This window comes from Lactuca sativa, chromosome 4 (assembly GCF_002870075.4).
Source record: "Lactuca sativa cultivar Salinas chromosome 4, Lsat_Salinas_v11, whole genome shotgun sequence".
In the NCBI taxonomy this organism is placed as follows: domain Eukaryota; kingdom Viridiplantae; phylum Streptophyta; class Magnoliopsida; order Asterales; family Asteraceae; genus Lactuca; species Lactuca sativa.
The window spans coordinates 378,674,866-378,697,274 of NC_056626.2; the positions used below are offsets into that span (position 1 = coordinate 378,674,866).

The 22,409-nt window shown below is 36.4% G+C and overlaps 1 protein-coding gene across 1 annotated transcript; it reads right to left on the bottom strand.

Annotated features, from left to right (window-relative positions):
- Positions 1-18,406: 18,406 nt before the first annotated feature.
- On the bottom strand, positions 18,407-20,913 carry LOC128133730 (ribosome biogenesis protein WDR12 homolog). The gene is made up of 2 exons (XM_052771261.1): positions 20,660-20,913; positions 18,407-18,531 (listed from the first exon to the last, which is right to left on the bottom strand). Exons 1-2 carry the CDS (start codon positions 20,820-20,822, stop codon positions 18,407-18,409), a joined length of 288 nt encoding a protein of 95 aa, XP_052627221.1. The 5' UTR covers positions 20,823-20,913.
- Between the last annotated feature and the right edge of the window lie 1,496 nt (positions 20,914-22,409).

Consider the following 22,409-nt stretch of genomic DNA (forward strand, 5'->3'; position numbering starts at 1 on the left):
GTATGTCATGGAGCTTGGAGATGAAACTGATGTATTTCAATTGAGACATGTAATATCTGAATCAAAGAAGACGGTGCATTTGTATTTAACAGTGGTAGGTGAAGAAGCTGAAGAACAAGCAGTGGTTAACAACCAGTTTAATCTAGCAAAAACTAATAGAGGTCGTAGAGAAAGCCAATGTGATGGAAACCGTTCAAGGGGAAGAGGAAATGAAGTGACGGTGTGTTATGAAAAAAAAAGTTTTGGTTAATGATAAATTTGTATCTGATAATGATACTTTTGTATCAGATAATGATAAAGAAGCAAAAATGGGCATGACTGAATTACAACGTCAAAATTTGTTCGAGTTTGAAGAAGTTCCTAAAATTGATGATCGAAGATGTGAGGAAAAATCAAATGAAGGGTGGTCGGATGATGAGTACACGCAACGAAAAATTGCTTTTAATCCATGGTATTATATTCCTTCTATTCCTAATTGTCCAGAACCTATTCTTGAACCTGGACCATTTCAGAGTTTAGGTCTGAATGATAAATTAATTGTTAATCAAACCTATAACACCAAAAAGACCTAGCTTTTGCTGTTAAATTCAAAGCCATTAGAGAAAAGTTTCAGATAAAGGTTCAAAAATCTTCAAAATCTCGGTACCAGGTTGTTTGTATGCAAGAAAATTGTCATTGGCGTTTATACGCATCTCTCATTAAAGGAACATAAATGTTTGAAATTAAGACGTTTAATGACGAGCATACATGTTCTTCATTGCTTATACACCCAAATCATAGGCAATCAAATAGCAAAGTTTTGGGAACCATAATACATGACATTATGAGTCAAGGAAGTTTGAGATTTTGGAGGCCTAATGATATAATTAGAGATATGAATGCTTTGCTACAAATAAATATAAGTTATTCACAAGCGTGGCATGCTAGAGAATTTGCTTTGGAATTGATGATGGGGACCCCCAAAGAAAGTTTCTCCAAACTTCCAGTTTATTTTCACAATATGAAGAAACATAATCCTGGTACTGTGGCGTACATAAAAACTGATTCGGATGATCGTTTTGAGTATTGCTTTTTCTCTATTAGATGCGCGGTAATATATTTTTAAATATATTTGTTATTTTCTTAAATGTTTATAAACAAATTATATTGTTGATATATTAATGGTTTTTATATTGTTGTTACAGATACGTGCTTTCAGAGAGTGTTGTAGAAAAGTTATTATTATGGATGATGCTCATTTGAAGGGAAAGTACAAAGGCACCATCTTGCATGCAGTAGCCATGGATGGTAACAATCAGATCTTGCCTGTTATGACAACCCGAAATTTCTATCTTGTAAAGCCAAACAATTCAATCAAAAGTCAGACTTGTTTCTTCTATCTTTTAGCATTGTTAAGGGTCTGTTTGAGTGTTCTAAGCCTAGTACATTCAAGGATTGTGTTTTAGGATTTGTTAACTAAAGTTCATTGTGTTGCATTCAAGTCGAAAACTCCATCACAAGGAGTTTATGGTCGCAAACTAGAGTTTACGGTCGTAAACTCTTGGCAGCCGTGAACCTTTCCCTATATAATATACTTCCTTCATTATTTCTTCACTTCTCACATCTTCAAGTCAAGAACACTCATTTATCTCTCAAGTATCATCAGGAACACTTCCTTTTCTCTTCAAATTTGTAAGTGATTCTTCCATTGTTTCTTGATATCCTTCTTGATCTTATGAAACCCTATGATTTCATCCATGGATTCATCTCTTTTGGGTTTAGATCTTCAAATCACCAAGAACACACACTAGTTCTTTGGGTCGTAATCACCCCTTTAAGCTTCCAAAACGTAAGTATCCTTTCCATATACATGTTTTCCATTAGAAGCACATGATTAGCAACCAAGAATCAACCATATTATGCATGAACATCAAGATTTTACAGTCATAAACCCTTCTTAGTTCATAAGGTGGCCGTAAACCCTTCTTAGTTCATAAGGTGGTCGTGAACCCTTCAAGCCATGGTCGAAAACCCTTCAAGTTCATGTGTTGGTCGTAAAATCCTTGGCCATGAACACTCTTGGGCCATAAACATATTGGCTGTGAACACCCCTTGGCCGTAAACACACCCTTATGTGGTCGTGAACACCTTTTGTACAATCATATGTGATTGTAACACTTCATTCCAAGTGTTTCCTAGTCCCTACGGATGTTTCCAATACATGATTAGTTGTTATATACACTAATTATATACATACATGTGTCATTATATGCTTAATAAGATCCGTTTGTGCTCAAGACTTCACTTAACACACTTAGCATCCTAATCGATCTTACATTCGAATCACTCACTACAAGTGAGTTCATACCCCTAAAATTATCTTTTAAATGATTTTAAATCCTTTTAGGGGGGATACAAGAAGAAAACATTATAGTTATAGTATCAATCACATGTGATTTATAACTATCAAACAAGAGGATTTCTTATACTTCAAAATTATGTTATCAAACAAACTATTTCAAATCATTTTATAAACTGACAACAAGTCATCAATAACTATTCAAATGGTTAAAACTCTTTTATATGATAAACTCTTTATCATTTTACAAAACTCTTTTAAACTTATATATTGTCAAAATCATGTCTATATAGATATAGTTATATAAATAAGGTTGAAAGGGCTTAGGACTGATAACTCGCTTTATTTCCTGTTCCTTGTTTGGTTGTGGACTTAGGGTATTGGTTGTTTGTCCGAGTGTCGTTTAAATCTTAGTTATATATTATGTATATGTATGTAGATATAAAAGTTCTTCCAACCAGTTCAATACCTTTGGGTAGCAAAGGTGTACAAACATGATCAGTCATTCACACAACAGTACTAGTAAACTATAATAGGTATAGTTTAGAGGATTACCACTCACTATTTCTAGAACAATGAAACTTACAAGAGTCAGCTCATACATGAGTCAGTTCAAACATACTATAACGAGAAAAATAAAGAACATACTATAACGAGAAACACAAAGAACATACTACACTAATACAAGAACAATATAAGATTAATGTGAGCCACTACTTCATGGCATGGCAATATACTGTTGTGTCATGTTTTGTAACCAGATTCTCCTGGAGGGAGAGCATGAGTTTGTGTATAGATCTATATGGGATTGACCATCCTACACCTTGCTGCTAGCTACAGTGGGACCTGCAGGTCTACGGGTGACGAATTCCATACCATTTCGACGTCTTCGAACGTGGTGTTTTACTAGTCAATCAAGTATGGTTATAATCTCATCACATTTTACCTTAATTAAACAATTGGTTTAAGGTAGTTAGTACATCGGTAGTTACTATATACAATACTACAGTACATCTTCATTTACCCATTACATACATATAGTAATCTTCTCACATAAACGGTAATGTAAACTATTTTCTGGTAATGATAATCATACTTGGGAAAAACACTCGCTTTTACAAAAGGACAAACATACAGAACAATCGAGTCTTGGTAGAAGACTACATTTCATTATAAGTAGAAAATATAGGATTTTCTAGGAGATACAAACATTTACATCAAACACTTACAAACATTTACATCAAACACTTACAAACACTTTCTTCAAACTTATACAAACATTTGACACTAAAATACTTGTGAACTCACCAGCTTAAATGTTGATCTACTCTTTCAAAATAACTTGTATTCTCAGGTCACCAGTAAACAGGTACATTGGACCAGGTTTTGAGAATACGGAGCACATTCAAGACTCATCTTTTATTTTGATTCATATTTTAGTGTCTTTGAAACTATACACAGAACACACTTGTATTAAATTATAATATTAATGCAATGGATGATGTTGTTGCTTGTTTACTATTGTGCATTGTTATGATACTATACATGACGACGTCCTCCGTCTCGAACGTTTCCGTCGTTCTGGTTTGGGGGTGTGACAGATTGGTATCAGAGCTTTGTTTATAGTGAATTGAGTATATCAACCCATAAAAGATATACAACTATAAACACATCGGGATTAAAATACTCTGACCAAGAGTTTATACTTTTAAATAATAAAATATTTAACTAAAGTATACATACAAGCATTCATACTAGGATCAATGTCATACTATAACAGAACAAAACTATTGCGGTTGTTGGACAGCACAAGTAGGCTTGGGGACATATAATCAGATTATATAGCTTGATCAACTTGATGAGAATTGTTATCGAGATTTGAGAAAGCAAATTTTGATTTCAGTAAATGAAAATTTAGAACACGAAGAGTAAATATTAATCAGATCTCATATTGATAAAGACTGATTACAACATAAGCAGAAAAGAGATATATGTTACGAAAAAAATCTCTCTCTACTTCTAACCTCAGTCCCTATTTATAGGGAACATGAGTGTACAAAAAATATACTAAGTCTAGACATTTCACTTCGCATAAAGATGACTTAGTAAAATAACATAAAATGCGAAACTATACAAAACACTATATTCGACTTTTACAATTTTACATCTACAATCTCCCCCTTTGTAAACAGTCGAAGCTATTCATCCCATAAGCTTTTGAACAGCTGAGTGGATTGTCTTTCGCACTTCTCCATACCAGGAGATCGCCTTCTTGAGATCTTTCTTGTCTCCTTCATTTTTCTTCTTGCAATTGTTCATACGAACAATAAAGTGCGTATATTGCGAAGAATTATATCTTTCCACCTCTGAGACTTTAAACAAGAACTTCTTAGGTTTCCCTTTTGTATCTCTTCTTGAAAACACCATGCCGAAAGGTTTCAGGCATATTTCCCCAACAACATATTTCGATAATGCTGATTGAGATAAAGTTTCTTCCCAAAGAACTTTCACTTCTCTTCCCAACACATTAGCCAGTTCTTCAACTGTAAGAGCCAAACAATCGAAGTAATTGTCGATGTATGTCTTCACATGTGCGAAGCCTATCTTGAACACTTCAGTCTCAGAGCCTTTGAGCTTATTTTCTTCCATATGCTTCAAAATCAGAGCCACTTGAATTAAATCATTGCAGTTCATCAAAGGAAAATCAGCTACCGTGAAGTCATACTGCTTGTTGTCTGCTCGGATAACAAAATAACGAAAATTTTGAAGCATGTCTTCAAACAATACATCTTTCTTGACTGTCAGCACCTTTTTGATCTTCATTAAAGACCAAACTTCATCTGGATTCTTCCCCAATACAGCATGAAATCTGATTTTCATGTGTGTATAATCATCAGGATTATCAAACTTCTCACTAATCTTGTACTGAGCAGTGATGAATAACATTTCATTGATTGGAAAATCCAGCTGACAATTGTCTGAATTCGCAATATCATAACTTCTCTTTGGCTTCTTCTCGAATTCATACATTTCCCTCCCCACAATTTTTGACTCTATAGTTTCGTAAGAGTAAAGCTTCGCAGGATCTCCTTTGTTCATTGTGGGAGGATCACTTGCCCTCTGCCTCATAATGCTTTGTATTTGCCTCATTCTTTCCAACTCTGCTTCAGCCTTAGCTTTCTTCTCCTCCTTTGATTTTTCATACAATATCCCTTTTCGTTTTCCCACCATATCTGTTTGAGGTTTTGAACTTGAACCTCCTTCTTTTTCTCCAATAACGATTCCTTTGGCAATCGCTTTTGTGGTTATTGTAGTTGAGGAAATTGGCTTCGTAAGTATGGGAATAGTAGTTTTAAGCTGAGTAGATATAACTTTCCCAACTATCTTCGCATCCTCTTCTTTACTTAAGCTTTTCTCTCCCCCTTGCACCCCTGTGAAAACAGGTGGGGCACTCCTTGGTAGTAAAGAAGTAAAATTGGCAAGTGGAGCAAGAGCTTTCTGAATTGCTTGTTCTAAAGTATTAATCTTTAGAGACAAGAACTCAGGAGTGAGAATTTGTGTTGTTGAAGATTGCGAAACCACCATTTTAAGCTCAGTCATCAACTTGGTCAGCTGATCCAAACTTCTGTTTTGTTTCTTCGTTATGGGCTTCAAGAATAGGAACATCGACAAACTTTTGTACTCTTGAAGAAACCTCTGCAATCTGCTTTTGAACTTCAGCATTTTGAGTATGAATATCCTGAAACTCCTTCGCAAGTTCAGATTTGAACTCTTGAAGCTTATAGTTGACATCTTCCCGAACTTTCTTCACATCTTGTACAAAAAGAACATGACGTTCTTTTGCAACAGCTTTCAAATCCTTGACCTCTGAAGAAAAATTGCTCCCTTGTGCTTGAATGCAAAGCTCATTATTCTTGTCGGATTGATCAACCTTCTCCATAATACGCTTCTCAGCACCTTTGATCATTACATCAACCTCCATAGCTGAAATAGAAGACATCCTGCCAGAATCAGCTTGCGACTGAATAATAGCATTCAATTTCTGATTCAGGATTTTAAATTGTTTTCCTGTCATAAGCATATGATTAGGAATATCCTCCTCCTCTGAATCAAAATGAATGTCTTCAATTATCCCTCCAAAGGCACCTCCTTCAGCTTCATTATCAGATAAAGGTTGCGAAGGTTGAGGATTTTCGGGTGATTGAGATGGAAAAACTGTTGTAAATGGGTTTTGAAGAGCATGATAAAAAAATTGATGAGGTGGTGGATAAAGTTGTAAATGGAATTGAAACAATTGGTAATGAAATAGGTAAGGAGATTGGGATTGTGGTTGCAACACTCAGGATAGGTGCCCCCGTATCAGATACGTTGACAACCGTATCAGAAATAGGTACCTCCTCAGAAACTGATTTGGTAGTGACTATTTCGAGTGGTTTGGTGAGTGGTAAGGTGGTAGAGATTTGCGAAGTATGAATGATAGGTAAAGAAACATTTACCGTAGATGTCACTGGTGGAGTTTCTGGTACTATTTCTTCATCAGATGATTCATTGCGAATCACCATCTTTCTTCTTTTGATGAGAGTACGTTGCATGTTTTTGGCAACATCTTCAGCTCTTTGTCTTTTCTTTCCTGGAGAAACCGGAGCTGGAATACTGCGAATAGTAACGCCTTTACTGCTTACCTCAGCGTTGCAAATTTTCTTCAATACCCCAGACTTAGAAGGTATTATTTCTTTCTTTGATTTCGATGAAGTTTCTTCAATCTGAATATCTTCATCTTGAACTTGTTGTGAAGATGAACCCTTCGCATCCTTCTTTATGAGCTTCTTCTTTTTTGACGGAGCAGCAACATCCAATAATACTCCAGTCTGCTCTGATTGATCAATTGTTCGCAAATATCTCACCAAGACTTTGTGAGTTTGAGATACCTTGCGAAGCATCGCATCTGGAATGCGAGCCACATGAGTAAAAATTGCCTCATCATCTTCTACTGCCTTTGGAAACTGATACAAAGAAAATTCTGCAACTTCAACATCCTCCATTACTGGAATTGCTTCTTTTTCATAGACCTTCTCCAGAATCAAGCTCCAATATCTTGCACACGAAATTCCCTTTTCCGAATTTGTGTTTTCGAGACTCTTAACAAATTCCTTCCATAATTGGGTGGCATAATCAACGTTTATATCATAGTATATGCCCATAACCATGGCATATACTTCCATTCGTCCTCTATCCAGTCCAACTGATCTTCCTGTTAGGCATCTAAGAAAATTTCCAAATAAGAAATTCCATATGCACGGCAACCTAGACTTTCGAAAGTCACTGATCTTCTCAAGCTCTGGTTGATGGCCCATCTCTTTGAACATGTGAATGATTTGAGAGTTGACAGGTTTGAAAAATGGAGGGTTGTTTGGAATCTGCAAGAATTCAACAAACATCTTCTTGGAAAGTTTGACCCGTTTGTTGTTGATCAAGTTGAATGTGATCACATCCGATGTATGATTGTATGATGTCGTTGAAGCTGCCAAGGATAACCATGTCATCTTAACAGAGAAGGAACTAAACATGGCAGTAGACAGAGGTGATCGTTTCAAAGCAACGATAAGCATCTTCAAACCTTCAAGATAAGAAGATACATTTGGATCAACTTGATAGTTTGTGCTTTGGATTTTCATCAGGGATTGAGAAAGAACTTCATCAGTACTGGATTGAGTGGCTGCCATTTTTAGGGTTTGAAAGAGATGAAGTTTGATCAAGATTGAAACTTTGGAGGTTTTTGAGAGTTCTGTTTGCGTAACCGTATATAGTGTTCTTGATCCCCCTTTTATAGTTTACTCAAATTGATTTGAAATTAAAGCGGGATGCATTTAATGTTATCCGATGTGGCACCTTGAAAATCGGATCATGACTGCAAAAGATAACCATGCTTTAAAAAGTAACTGTCACATCTCCTTGAAAACCGGATAGAATACCAACCATCTTGAGTACACAGCCTGTCAAGTTTCCCATTATAGAATCTGAACCGTTAAAACCCTTCGCATGGAGTCAAGGCTCTTTCACTTTTGGGATGTAAAGTGAAGTCATATGCCAGATTTGCGAAATCATCAGTCTGAGTTGGTTTTACTCAAAACCTCAAGGATTTCGTGTGTGCATTGTGTCAATAGAATAAGATGAGAAACAAAAAATTTGGAATTTTGTGATGTCAAAAATTTGAATTTGACATGAATGCAGTTAAACCCCAGACAAAGGTTGCTTCGTTAATCATCAAGAGAGATAATCAACACCTTGTGTAGTTTCCCATGAATTACAATCGAATACTTGTAGAGAAGTATCGAAGGGCTTCTTTTAAAAGACATTTTGGATTGGTTTGAAATTTCATTACATATCAGCCTTTAACATAAGGTGATAAATTGTAAATGAAATTACTTGTTTGACCAGTGTAGTTAGTGACAAGTTGGCTTGTGAAAATATTTATCATGACTAGGATTTGCGAATAAAACTTACACAAATATCATATTCAAAAGAAAATTTGTTCTGGATCTTGTTGGGTAACAAACATTGTTGGTTGTGAATATTTGATCAAGACCACACATGCGAATTGAATATGATTTGAAGTTTCGAAATTTTTGATACTGAAACAAAGGTTTCGTAAAAATCTGGAACAAAGTTCCCCGTCAATTCCTTAAGGTTTATGATTTTTGGATTTCACTTCCATCATGGACTCATGATGTTAGATCATAAACACAGACTTGTGATTTGTCTAGGTTTTGATTGGTTTGATCAAAGACCTCAAGGACAAATCTCTTCAAAAATTTGGAGTGTAAGAATTGTTTGATATAAAAAGATTGGATAAGAATCGGAGTGTACCTCTGTTATAATGGACAAAACAGAAAACTCTTAACTCATTTGAGAAGAGTAAGGTAGCTCTTTTTGACTTATACGAATATAAGCCTTTTTGGGAAGAAATTTTCATGTGATAATTTCATTAAGGCTTTCTTTTCACACATAGAGTCTTGTTGAGGCTTTTGGTCTACATACAGCAACATGCTTCTAGGGACATCCTAACTAGTTTTTAAAAGAAATTTAATACCTTCCTGTAGAAATACATAAGTATGACCTCTTCGCATTTTAGCCCTGTATTAAATTCTCAGCACACAAAGTTTAAAAATTAAAGAAAACAAAAATATTTTTGTGATTTTTGAATTTTTCAAAAGTAAGAACATAACAAAATAAAATCTTTTTGGATTTTTAATTTTTCAAAACTAAAAACATAACAAAATAAAATCTTTTTGGATTTTTAATTTTTCAAAATTAAAAAAACATAACAAAATAAAATCTTTTTGGATTTTTAATTTTTCAAAAGTTAAAAAAAAAAAAACTACAAAATTAGTCGTAAACCTTACCTTAGTTGTGATGATCTCAGATGCGAAAAGATGTGGATGCGAAGCCATGCGAAGCCTCTGAATGAACAGTAACATCTGAAGAAATTTGACTCATAACTGCTGAACAAGACTTTTAGTCATGAGTTTTTGAAATTGAATTCGCATTAATCATCCCTAAACCTGCTAAAATTCTAACAAATGATTTTTCATCAAGAGGTTTTGTAAAAATATCAGCAAGTTGTTCAGTTGTTTTAACAAAATGAATTTCAATATTCCCATCTTCCACATGATCTTTGATAAAATGATATCGAAGAGCAATGTGTTTTGTCTTTGAATGTTGTACTGGATTATGACAAATGCGAATTGCACTTTGCGAATCCCAATACAATGGAATCTTTTTCATGTTTATTGCATAGTCACGAAGTTGACTCTGAATCCAAATAATTTGCGAAGTGCAACAAGCAGCAACAATGTATTCTGCCTCAGCGGTTGATATAGCCACACAAGTTTGTTTCTCTAATTGCCAACTCACCAACTTCCCATCCAATAGTTGACATCCACCACTCGTACTTTTCCTATCCAAAGTACATCCTCCTAGATCAGAATCTGAAAAAGCTTGAATGAAAAACCCCGTTTTCACAGGATACCAAAGTCCTAAAGAAACTGTTCCCTTAAGATAGCGAAAAATATTTTTCACTGCAATCAAATGAGGTTCTCTGGGATTAGCTTGATATCTAGCACAATTGCAAACCGAAAACATAATATCAGGTCTACTTGCAGTTAAGTATAATAAAAACCCTATCATGCTTCGATAAAGTGTTAAATCAACAGCAGGAGCATCTAACGAAGGAGTTAGTCTTGTTCCTACTGCCATTGGTACTCTGAGTTTCGTGCTATTAGACATTCCAAAATTTTCAAGCAAGTTCTTCCTATATTTTTCTTGATTGATTAAGATTCCATCCCCATTCTGTCTTATGTTTAAGCCAAGAAAATTATTAATTTTTCCCATCATGCTCATTTTAAACTGACTTTTCATTAGATTTTCAAATTCAATTGACAATGCTGGATCAGTTGAGCCAAAGATAATATCATCAACATAAATTTGAACAAGCATTAGATGACACCCAACTTTCTTGCAAAATAATGTGGGGTCAACTGATCCTTGTTTAAATTTAGATTGTTTCAAGAAATTTGTAAGTGTTGCGTACCAGGCTCTTGGTGCTTGTTTTAATCCATATGCAGCCTTATCTAGGATGTAAACATGATTAGGATGTTCATGGTTTATAAATCCTGGTGGTTGTTCAACATACACTATTTCTTTTAGTTCTCCATTTAAGAATGCACATTTAACATCCATTTGATAAACATCAAAGTCTTTGTGAGCTGCATAAGCTAAAAATATGTGAACTGCTTCAAGTCTTGCAACAGGTGTGAATGTTTCTTCATAGTCTATTCCTTCTTGTTGCGAATAACCTTTAACCACTAGTCTAGCTTTATTTCGAATAATATTGTCATCTTTGTCGGTTTTGTTTTTAAAAATCCATTTTAATCCGACAATTGAAACATCAGAAGGTTTAGAAACTAATCTCCAAACCTTGTTTCGTTCAAATTCAGCCAGTTCAGATTGCATAGCAACAACCCAATCTGAGTGTTCCATAGCATCCTTTACTGTCTTTGGCTCTATTTTCAAAATAAAGACATTAAACATACATAGTTCTTGGTTCGCATTCAGTACCTCATTTTTCGCACGAATTTGAGCTCTTGTCAACACACCATCTTGTGGATTACCAATTACCTGTTCTTTTGGATGATTTCTTGTCCATTTCTCAAGTGGTGGAAAATTAGGATCAAATTCTAATGGTGCATCTTCATACATATCTTCATTTTCAGATCCTGCAACAGAAAAATTATCATTTAGTTCATGAAACTCATCATTTTCATCGAGATTAATTATCTCTATTTCATCATGCTCCCCCTCAACATGATCTTCATCTTGATGCTCCCCCTCAAAATGATGTTCCTGTTGATTCTGCGAATGCTCCCCCTCAGCTTGATGATTCATAATTTCATTCTCCCCCTCGAAAGTTGGCTGACTATCTTCATGAATACTCGTATGCTCCTCCTCCATACGAATATCAGGCGTACTTTCACAAGTTATCGATGTTGTAGTTATTGTCGAATCATCAGTATGTTTTGAGGATTCTATTGTTTGATTATCAGGAGCATTATTTTCTGCGTCAATTGCCCTGTTAGGAATTCCGAAAATTAAGTCGTAATCAAAATCATTGATTTCAGAATTATCAATTTGAGTATTTGAATCCACAAGTACTAATTTATTTTCAAATTTACTATCCATCTGTTTAAGATAGTAATCATCAAACGTTAAATTGAAAGTTTCTTCAACTTTTCTAGTTCTTTTATTAAGCACTCTGTATGCAACTGAATTCTGTGAATATCCTAAGAATATGCCTTCATCAGCTTTAGCTTGGAACTTGGACAAATTATCTTTGAGATTCATGATAAAGCACCTGCAACCAAAAACATGAAAGAATTTTACATTAGGTTTCCGATTATTGATTATTTCATATGGAGTAACATTGAATCTTCGACGAATGAATGATCGATTCTGAGTAAAACATGCAGTGGACACTGCTTCTGCCCAAAGATATTGAGGTAGATTCGCATATGTTAACATGGTTCTGGCTGCTTCGCATAGATTCTTCTTTCAACAACACCATTTTGTTGTGGAGTATATGGTGATGAGAAATTATGCGAAATGCCTTTGCTTGTGAGAAAAATATTAAGAGTTTGATTTTTAAACTCATAACCATTATCACTTTTAATTTTTCTTACATTCTTCTTCAGACTAAGTTCAATCTTTTTGATAAAATCAATCATCGTCTGAGCAACTTCAAATTTCAACTTGAGAAAAAACACCCATGTGAATCGAGAGAAATCATCTACAACAACTAAAATATACCGCTTTTTATTGATTGTAGCAACAGTCGACGGTCCACATAAGTCAATGTGAAGAAGTTCCAATGGTTCTACGATTTTTGAATCTATCACAATCGGATGACCTTTTCGATGTTGTTTTCCTTGTTTGCAAGCTGCATACAAAGAATCATTGTCAAATTTTAGTATTGGTAACCCTTGAACTAAATCTTCAGTGACAAGTTTATTAATATTTCGAAAATTCAAGTGTGACAATCTTCTATGCCAAAGCCAACTGAGATCATTAGATGCTTTTGATAGTAAACACACAACAGGTTTTCCCACAATTGGTTTGATGTCCAGTGTAAACATATCACCATATCTTTTGGATTTGAGAAGTATTTCACTTGACTTCGCATTTGAAATGATACTTCCATCTTCATTAAATACAACTTGATTTCCAGTACCAACAACAAGTTGTGACACGCTTATCAAATTATGTTGAAGTCCTTCAACATAAGCAACTATGTTCACAGTGAATTTTCCATTTGTGACTTTCCCATAGCCTTTCACTTGACACTTGTGATTATTCCCAAATTTGACTACTCCTGCATTTTCCAAGCTTCTATAATCTCGCAAGTTTTCCTTTCTTCCAGTCATATGACGAGAGCAACCACTATCAATATACCATTTCGAATCATATTGCTCGTCACACATCACCTGCATTTATTGAAAGAATTTAGGAACCCAAGACTTGTTGGGCCCATCATTAGTAGAATGAAACAAATTCTTTGAATTTAAAAACCATGTTTTCACTTTGTTTGTAACAGAATCCATTATATCAACATCATCAGATCTAGATATTGAGATATAGTCATTCAATAGTTTTGGATTTCCATTGATTGTAATCTTATCCTTCACAACATTCACATTTCTGATAACTGGTTTCCATTTTTGAACTGGAACTTGCAAATGATAAGATGATGAACTAGTAGTGGAAGAGTTATTTGCGAACTTGTCAAATGCATTCTTGATTTGTTGCTCTGAAAACTTCCCACTTTGATATTTTCTTCCTTTCCCTTCAAACCATCGATTGATTATACTTACATCAGATTTTCCTTTTGTATATAAAACTTTGGTCTGTTTTGAAACTGAAGGATTTGGAAAATTTGGTTGTTTTGGTGAAAATTTTATTTTTGCTTGAGTTGAATCTGTTAAACTTGATGAAGTTTTCGTGAATTTGTCAACATTTTGAAACTTTTGATTATTTGCAAATTTTTGCGAATTCTCAAATTTTCGATTGTTGTCATATTTGCGAACATATGGACTTTTATCAACAAAATTTATTTGTTTATTATTTGCAAACATATGGACTTTTATCAACAAAACTTGATTTGGAAAAATGGTTTTATCAGTACATACAAAATTTGGATATACCACTGTGTTGGTTTCCAAATAATGTGCGCCTTTGTCATTTAAAATTTTGTCAAATTCTTTTGTATTTTCAAACACTTGATCAACCACAACTCGTTGAGGTGTTTCATCTGAATCTTTCTTTTCTACTCTGTTTTCTTCATTATCATCTGATTTCCAGCTTTCAACTTCCACATTATCAAACTTACAATGTTGTGAAACTAAAGGTTTATCAATTTCATCCTCTACTATCGAATCAACAATAATTTATTTACCTTTAATCTTAGATGTGATATTAACTATTGACAATTGAGAACAATCTACCTCTTCTTCCTCTTCTATCTCACTGATTTCACTCACATTATCTGAATTTTCATCAATATCAGCATAATTGAATTGAGAGGCAAGAGTTGAATTTTCTGTTTTCTTTAAGATTTTCACTTGTTCACTCTTTGTCAAACTTTCATTGACAATGTTAACTAACTCATCAGCATTCGGAAATTCATCAATTTTGACAATACCATATGTATATCTATCATCAGGTATTTTGTCAAATTGAGCAATTGTACTTTCACAATCATAAGAAACAACATCAACTTTTTCACGTTCATATTCAAGAAAAGGTAACAGTTTCCTATGTTGTTCTTTGCTAATGTCAGAAGAATGATGTAAAGCAGTTAATTTTGCATATAGCCGTTTGGCAGAATTACAATATATGTTCCTTTGTGCTAGCAACAACCTAACATCATTTGTAAGATTATTCCTATCACAATCTATATTTTTGATCTGCATTTCAAGTTTTTCTACTCTGCTCCTCTTTATTTCTAATTCTCTCCGTGTCTCACCTAGTTGCATACTTAATTTTTGAGCTTCAGTACTAGCAGACACAATAACAGAATCAAAATAAGCCATAATTTCATCAAATGAAACAATTTCAGTATCATAAGCAGATAAAGGAATATTAAAAGATTCAAGTATTGCACGTACCTTGGTTGTCATGGGTGATTTGTCCGTGGATTTGGATACGAAGCACCTTCCTAAAATTTCCTCTTCGCAATCTTCAAAACTTGCGAACATTGCTCCATGTGTGGGATGCCTCATTTCCTCATCATCATATCCTGAAGACCAGATCTGATACGTACCACTTTCTTCGTTATCAGTTTCACCTTTCACAACCAAAGACACTCCTTTGGTCTTAGCACGTATCTCTTCAATCTTTTCAGAGTAGTATGCTTCATCTTTAACTTTTTCCTTCTTCTCTTCTTTCTTTCGCAACATGCAATCAGCTGCAAAATGATTCGCACCGTTGCAGTAGTGACAGTAAATTCCTGAATCACCTTTCAGCTTCTTCACTTCTTTCGCATCTTTTTGTTTCTCATCAGCTTTCTCCAATTTATTCCTCTCCTCCCCTCCAGTTTTTGTGACTGCATTCTTCACATCACTAGCCTTTCCTTTTGGATTAAAAGTTTTTTTGAAAAACTTCTTAACTCTGTTGTTTGAATAGAATGTCACAGCTTCATCATCAGAGTTCATCAAAAGTCCTTCATCATCTGAACCATCTTTTTCATTAACATCAGTTTCTGATACCTTTGAAACAAGAGCCAAAGGACCTCCAATACTTTGTTTTGATTCTTCATACATTTCTGAAACTTCACATTCATGTGTTTTCAGTTGATTGTAGAGATCATTCAATTTAGTTGTATCAAAACTCTGTTGATTCTTAATCATCATGCTCACACTTCGACATTCCTTGCGAAGACCCATAATGAAAGTTAAATTGAACTCCATGAGAGACCTAGTGATTCCATACCTATTGCAGCGAAACATAAGCTCATTCAGACGATCATAGTAATTTTCAAGAGTTTCTGCATCCTTTTGTCTGAATTCCTTCAATTCAACTAGACATTGCTTCACAGAGTTGATCTTCGTCTTTTCGCTACCTTGATACTTCTCTTTTAGAGTATTCTAGATGTCCTTTGCTGTTTTACAACTACGAATGTAATTATAAACCACATGAGGAAGAGCACCTCTTAGTTCCCTCATGCACCTCTTTTCATTATTCTTCAACCGTTTTTCTTGATCAGCAACTTCAGTAGATGTAGTAGATGGACCAATTGGTTGAACATTAACAGGAGCTTGCAGTGTTCCATCGATACAATTCCAAAGTTCTTCATCAATTCCATTTAAGTAATCTTCCATTCTATCAGCCCACTGATCATAGTATTTTGGAATTAACATCGGAATTTTGGTTGAAGAATCAAGCAAGTGAGAAAATGAAGTTATTGTATTCATGTTGAAGTTCGCCATTGATGAACACAGAAATTTTCAGAAAGCTTGAAAAACTTGATGAAATTGAGAATTTGATCAATTGAATTGATCACAAATCACTAATCGATTACTCGATTTAACAATTCAAAAACAGAATCAATTCAAATCTGAAGATCAAATGTGATTTTCAAAACCAAAATGCGCGGAAAATTTTGAGTAAAGTTGCAACTCAAAAAGCAAATGATTCTAACACGAAAATCAGATCGAAGCAGTTTGAATCCTGCTCTGATACCAATTGATGAGAATTGTTATCGAGATTTGAGAAAGCAAAGTTTGATTTCAGTAAATGAAAATTTAGAACACGAAGAGTAAATATTAATCAGATCTCATATTGATAAAGACTGATTACAACATAAGCAGAAAAGAGATATCTGTTACGAAAAAAATCTCTCTCTACTTCTAACCTCAGTCCCTATTTATAGGGAACATGAGTGTACAAAAAATATACTAAGTCTAGACATTTCACTTCGCATAAAGATGACTTAGTAAAATAACATAAAATGCGAAACTATACAAAACACTATATTCGACTTTTACAATTTTACATCTACACAACTATATCTTTCCTGGAAGTGATTAGCATGTGCCTAGGAATGGTTGTGGTGTTGTAGCAAGTCTAAAAACTTACCGACACTACTACAATGAAAACTTTAGAACATAACGTAAACTTAAAATACTATAGAAGTATTTTGTGTTACTATAATTACTTATTTGAGAACTAAAATGTCTTTATTAGTATGTCAATAGTTGCTGAGTGGATACGCTAAGGTTATATGTGACTTGGGTGTCATAGAATTAGAATCTGTGATCTTTGTTTTATTTCTTATTCCTTGTTTGGTTGTGGACTTAGAGTTAGGGTCACTTATTCGAAGGTCTATTCTGTTTTGATTACATATGACTGGTATGCACTACTCGAGTATTGAAGTAGCTGGTAAGGATCATCCTATATTTATCTTAAGTAGTACGTCTATTAACTATTTCTTTTACCCCTATTCTCGCGTAGATAACATGGCTAGATTCCATCTCCCCGGCGACCCGTACTTTCCCAACCAAGGAAATGGTAAATGGCTCGATGCGGAGCCAGAAGAGAATCATGCAATTCCTTTAGATGATGCCTTCGCAGAAAACTTCCCAGAGGATTCTGACTCCGAGCTAGAAGTCAATGATCTACCCCTAGTGGCTCCAATCCCAAATCCTAACCCTTGTTCGGCTTTTCAAGGCCCGTCACCATTGTGGGCGGAGAACTTGGGCAAATGGAGTCAAGAGCAGGGTCAACCCTTACCCTACAACGGGGAAAAAAGCTTTTACAATTTGAGTGAGGGAGGCTCAGCAGACATAATCCTGCCTATTCTGGTTCGCAGGGTTGCTCGAAATAATGAGCAGGGTAGGGCAGCCATCAACCGAGTCATGGAAGTTGATGTCGATGCGGGAGTCAATACAGTCCGCATTCGCCATCTACAAGCTGCTCATGGAAGAACTCTAGACCACAATGAGGTCCTGTAGAGAAAACTTACTGCAACCAAAGCTGAAGTCAGGGAACTTTGATCACGTCAGGCAACGTTCGAAAGGCGTATGCTGGAAATGGAGCGTCATCTGGCAGAATCAAAGGCTCATCCGAGCGGTTCTCGTCGCAAGTAGAGTCTACTCTACTTTGTCTTTTGGACATAATTAGGTCTATGTATAGACTCTAGTATTAATTTCCCGCTTATTTTAAGACCTTGAACCCTCAGTCTATCAGGTCTTAGTTCTGTCAAATTTTCTCTTTATGGTTTGATGTAAGACCTACTCCTAGGTCATTTTCCCGAACTTGTTACATCTTTAATGCTGATGTTATTGACATACATCTAATCTTTTGGGAAATCTTTATCCAAATGCTTTCATCCTTTTATTGTTAGATCTCTATTTCAATCATACTCTCACTTGTTTTGTCGGACTATGGCGACTTAGTCCATGGACCACTCTCATTATACTCACAATTATACTCTCACCTGTTTTGTCGGGCTATGGCGACTTAGGGAAGAAAAAATAAGTATACCGCTGAGATTCCTTTGGCAAGAAGAAAGTCTTCAAGTGACATCCTCATTAGCTCACCATCAATCAAGAAATCAAATGGTTCATGTTTCCAATCATCGTTTCCTAAACAAAAGTTAAGGTTAGATGACTTAAATGTGTAAAAACTAATCGGTGAACAACTAACTTATAGCATTGAATCATTAATCTTCGAATTGCAGATAATTTCATGGAACTGTTACCGAAGTTCATGCTGTTTTTACACAAGCAGAACTTAAGTTTTACTGGTGGCAAAATGGTTCAAGTCAGGCTAAGTAGAAACGTAGTGCAAAGACCTTTTTACAAACTTCTTAAAAGGGGAGAGCGACAGGACGGCTTCAAGGAGAACGTCGAGACGCCATCAGTTTGGAGCGCGAGGCCAGCAGAGCTTGCTGCAGAAGAGATCCGGTAACTGTTATGAATGTGGAGGAGTGGGGCATTTTTCTCGTTACTGCCCCAATGTTCAGACGGACGACCTTGGGACTTTATGTTCATAATGATGTCATGCTTGCCTTTGGTACTCCGGAGAAGCAAATCTTAATCGAACCTATATTTGCTCAATGGATATAATCTGCTCATGGTAAAACTTCATATGGGTTCGATATACTTTTATCTTCAATGAATGGCCCATGCCCATCCAGAGCAGCACACGTTCCTTCCATCGTCTGATCTCCTCCTGAGACTTCTGAGCCTTCTAGGATACAGTCGTAAGCCGCAACCACAGGATTAATATGTGGAAATGGCAAGTACACACTGTGCACCACGATCTTGACGTTGCGGATGACGTCCGACACCTTAATCCTCACATAGTTCATCCTCATCGGCGCCGAGGTCAAACCTCCACCGGCACCAGAGGTTGTGATAAGCAGCGGTTTGCCTCGTTCCAATGTCGGCGGAGCAGTCCCCACCGGAAGCTTCTCCAGATCCGCGATCGACAAGAAATGGTTTGGCACAATGTGGAACCTGCCTATGCTAAGCCTTTACTACCTACCCTTACCTGTCCGCCTTGAACTACTGCGCCTGCGCATACCTTTTCTTGCTCCATCCAGAAGGTAGCTTGAACTGGCATTGTACAGATAGATAGCCCCACGAATTCTGATTTCTGTTTTTGTTTGTATTAAAGTGTTGGTAGCTTCTAGCCTCGAGCTGGAAAGTCTCATCGGAAAGAATTTGAACTAATTGTGCCACAGTTGAGCGTTTCTGTCCAATCGCTACATAGACACAATACAATGTCTCACTCTCAGAGGTGCTCCTTGAGTTCATTTGCTTTTGGTTTAATATGGTATTGATAGCAATAGCTGTTTTTCCAGTTTGTCGGTCCCCGATTATAAGTTCTCGTTGACCACGGCCTATAGGAACCAGGCTATCTACCGCTTTTAACCCAGTTTGCATAGGCTCGTGCACAGATTTACGTTCAATAATCCCAGGGGCTTTCACTTCGACACGTCTTCGCTCGTGATCGCTTAGAGCCCCTCTTCCATCAATAGGTACTCCCAAGGCGTCGACCACACGCCCTAGCATAGCCTTTCCCGCAGGGACATCCACAATAGAGCCAATGCGCTTGACAAGATCTCCTTCTTTAATAGCAGTATCACTACCAAAGACCCTTCCCAACGCAAACTAACAAGTGCTGATCAATAGAGGGATAAGTGCATCCAAAAGAGAAGTTCACATCCCGATCGCTTTCATCCGTGTAAAGAGTCTCAAATCACTTTGTACCCATCTCCATGATTTCCTTGGCATCATATGACCATTCCCCATTATCAAGCTTTATAGCTTGAACCGTCATTCCAGGATTTGCAGTCCGATACATTTCCATTATGTTACCTAGCCAGGTTTGTTTGGCATCTATGCCCCCTGCTCTCCAAACAGTATGGGAGCCTTTCAGCTCGTACTGCTCACACTCCTAGATCTTCACGGCACCTCCTCCACCATAGTGTGAGCTGGGAGCAGCTCCGAAAAGCGAGGCTTACTTAAATAAGTAATGAGATTTCAACAACGTTAACAACACTACGAAAAAAGTAAACTATGGTTGCCCACTGATTTGATCATAGGTGAAATCCAACCCCTTCTCTGCTCCTTTCCTGACCCTTTCTAAGCTCTTGGATCCTGCCCTGCGCCTCTCTAGGCTTCGCTATCGCTCATGACTGGTATATGGATCTCTCTATGTAGTGGTCTGCCTTCTAGAAGCTTCGCTAGAAGCGACTAGTCGGACCTGATTGAAGAAGGCTATTAACCACGGATGAAAGACCCTTCCTTGTGAGGGTAGAAGGGAGGGCAATGGTTGTCGTCGGAGCTTTGAACGGCGGTTTAAGCTTCGTAACGAACCGCACCTGTACTCTTCTTGAAACATCTTCAACATCTCCATCGATATCCATCTGAAAACGCAGTTTTAGCTGCAATTAATAGTGAATTGTTCAAGAACTCGGCGTTGGAAAAATCGACATCAGCACAAAGACGAATGAAAGAAGAAAGAGAAAAGAAAAAAGACGAACCTTAGCTGTGGGGCGAAGGAAAATCGACAGCTCCGGTGTTTCTATGGCTAACGGCGGCAAGCAAGGATGCGCTTGAGGAGTGGCAGAAGCAGCGATGGATTGGAGGCGTTCTGTTTGTGTCGATGTATAAGGTTTAGGTTAAGGGTATAGTGGTCAAATTTTCTAAACGGTGAAATAAGGAGTTTTGGTGAAACAAAGAGTTTTTGATAGGTCAAATATAAGTGATTTATTAAAAATGGTTGGAAAAATGATTTGTGTGGTTTTTTTTATCATTTAGCGTGTTTATAATGTAAAGCTCTCTGTTTATTGATACAGAAAATGGTACAAGATATATATATATATATATATATATATATATATATATATATATATATATATATATATATATATACAGTAGAATGGAAAATACATGCCTAACTATACGGCACTATCCAACGGTATACAGTAGAATAGGAATGGTAAATTGAATACTTCAACATATACTGAACACGTGGTTATTAGCCCCCGGCAAGCTGAAGGTTGTGGCAAACTTGAAGCTTGGAACGAAGCAGTTGTACTCTATCCTTTGACAGTGGTTTGGTGAATATGTCAGCCATCTGGTCATCTGAGGAGATATAACAAATTTTTAGTGCTCCGGTCTCAATTTGTTCTCGAATGAAGTGAAAGTCTAAGGCGATGTGCTTGGATCTTGTGCCGATGACAGGATTTTTGCTCATAAATATGGCACCTACGTTGTCACAAAGGACTTGTGGTGGCTGCAGAATAGGAGCATGAAGTTCTTTGATTAACTGTTTGAGCCACAATAACTCAGTTGTTGTGTATGCTAAGGACCGGTATTTTGCCTCGGTACTTGACCGTGCGACGACGCGTTGCTTTCTCGAGGTCCAACTGATAAGGTTTGAGCCATGAAAGATTGCATATCCGTATTGAGACCGACTGTCCTCGTGGTTTAAGATCCAACCGGCATCCAGGTAGGCAAGAAGAGAGTCAACTTTTGTTGGTGAGAAATGTAGACAATGATGTAATGTTCCTTTTAGATAACGAAGGGTGCGTTTTGTAGCTTGCCAATGTTGAACGGTTGGGGAGTGCATAAATTGACATACTCGATTGACTGTATATGTAATATCTGGGCGTGTGATTGTAGCATATTGGAGTGAACCCACAATTTTACGAAATATTGTCAGGTCATGAAATGGTTCTCCATCTTTGGATAAATGAGAGCCCGTATCAGCTGGAGTGGAAAGCGGTGAAGCATCAATCATTTTGCTGCGATCTAAGATGTCAAGGATATAGCGTTGTTGTCACAGATCAAGACCAGTAGCACTAGATATGATTTGAAGACCCAAGAAATGGTGTAAGTGGCCAAGATCTTTGAGAGCAAACACCCTATGAAGTTGGTTGATGAAACGTTGAATTTTAACTGCATCGTTGCCTGTAATAATGACATCATCGACATAAACCAAGATGTAA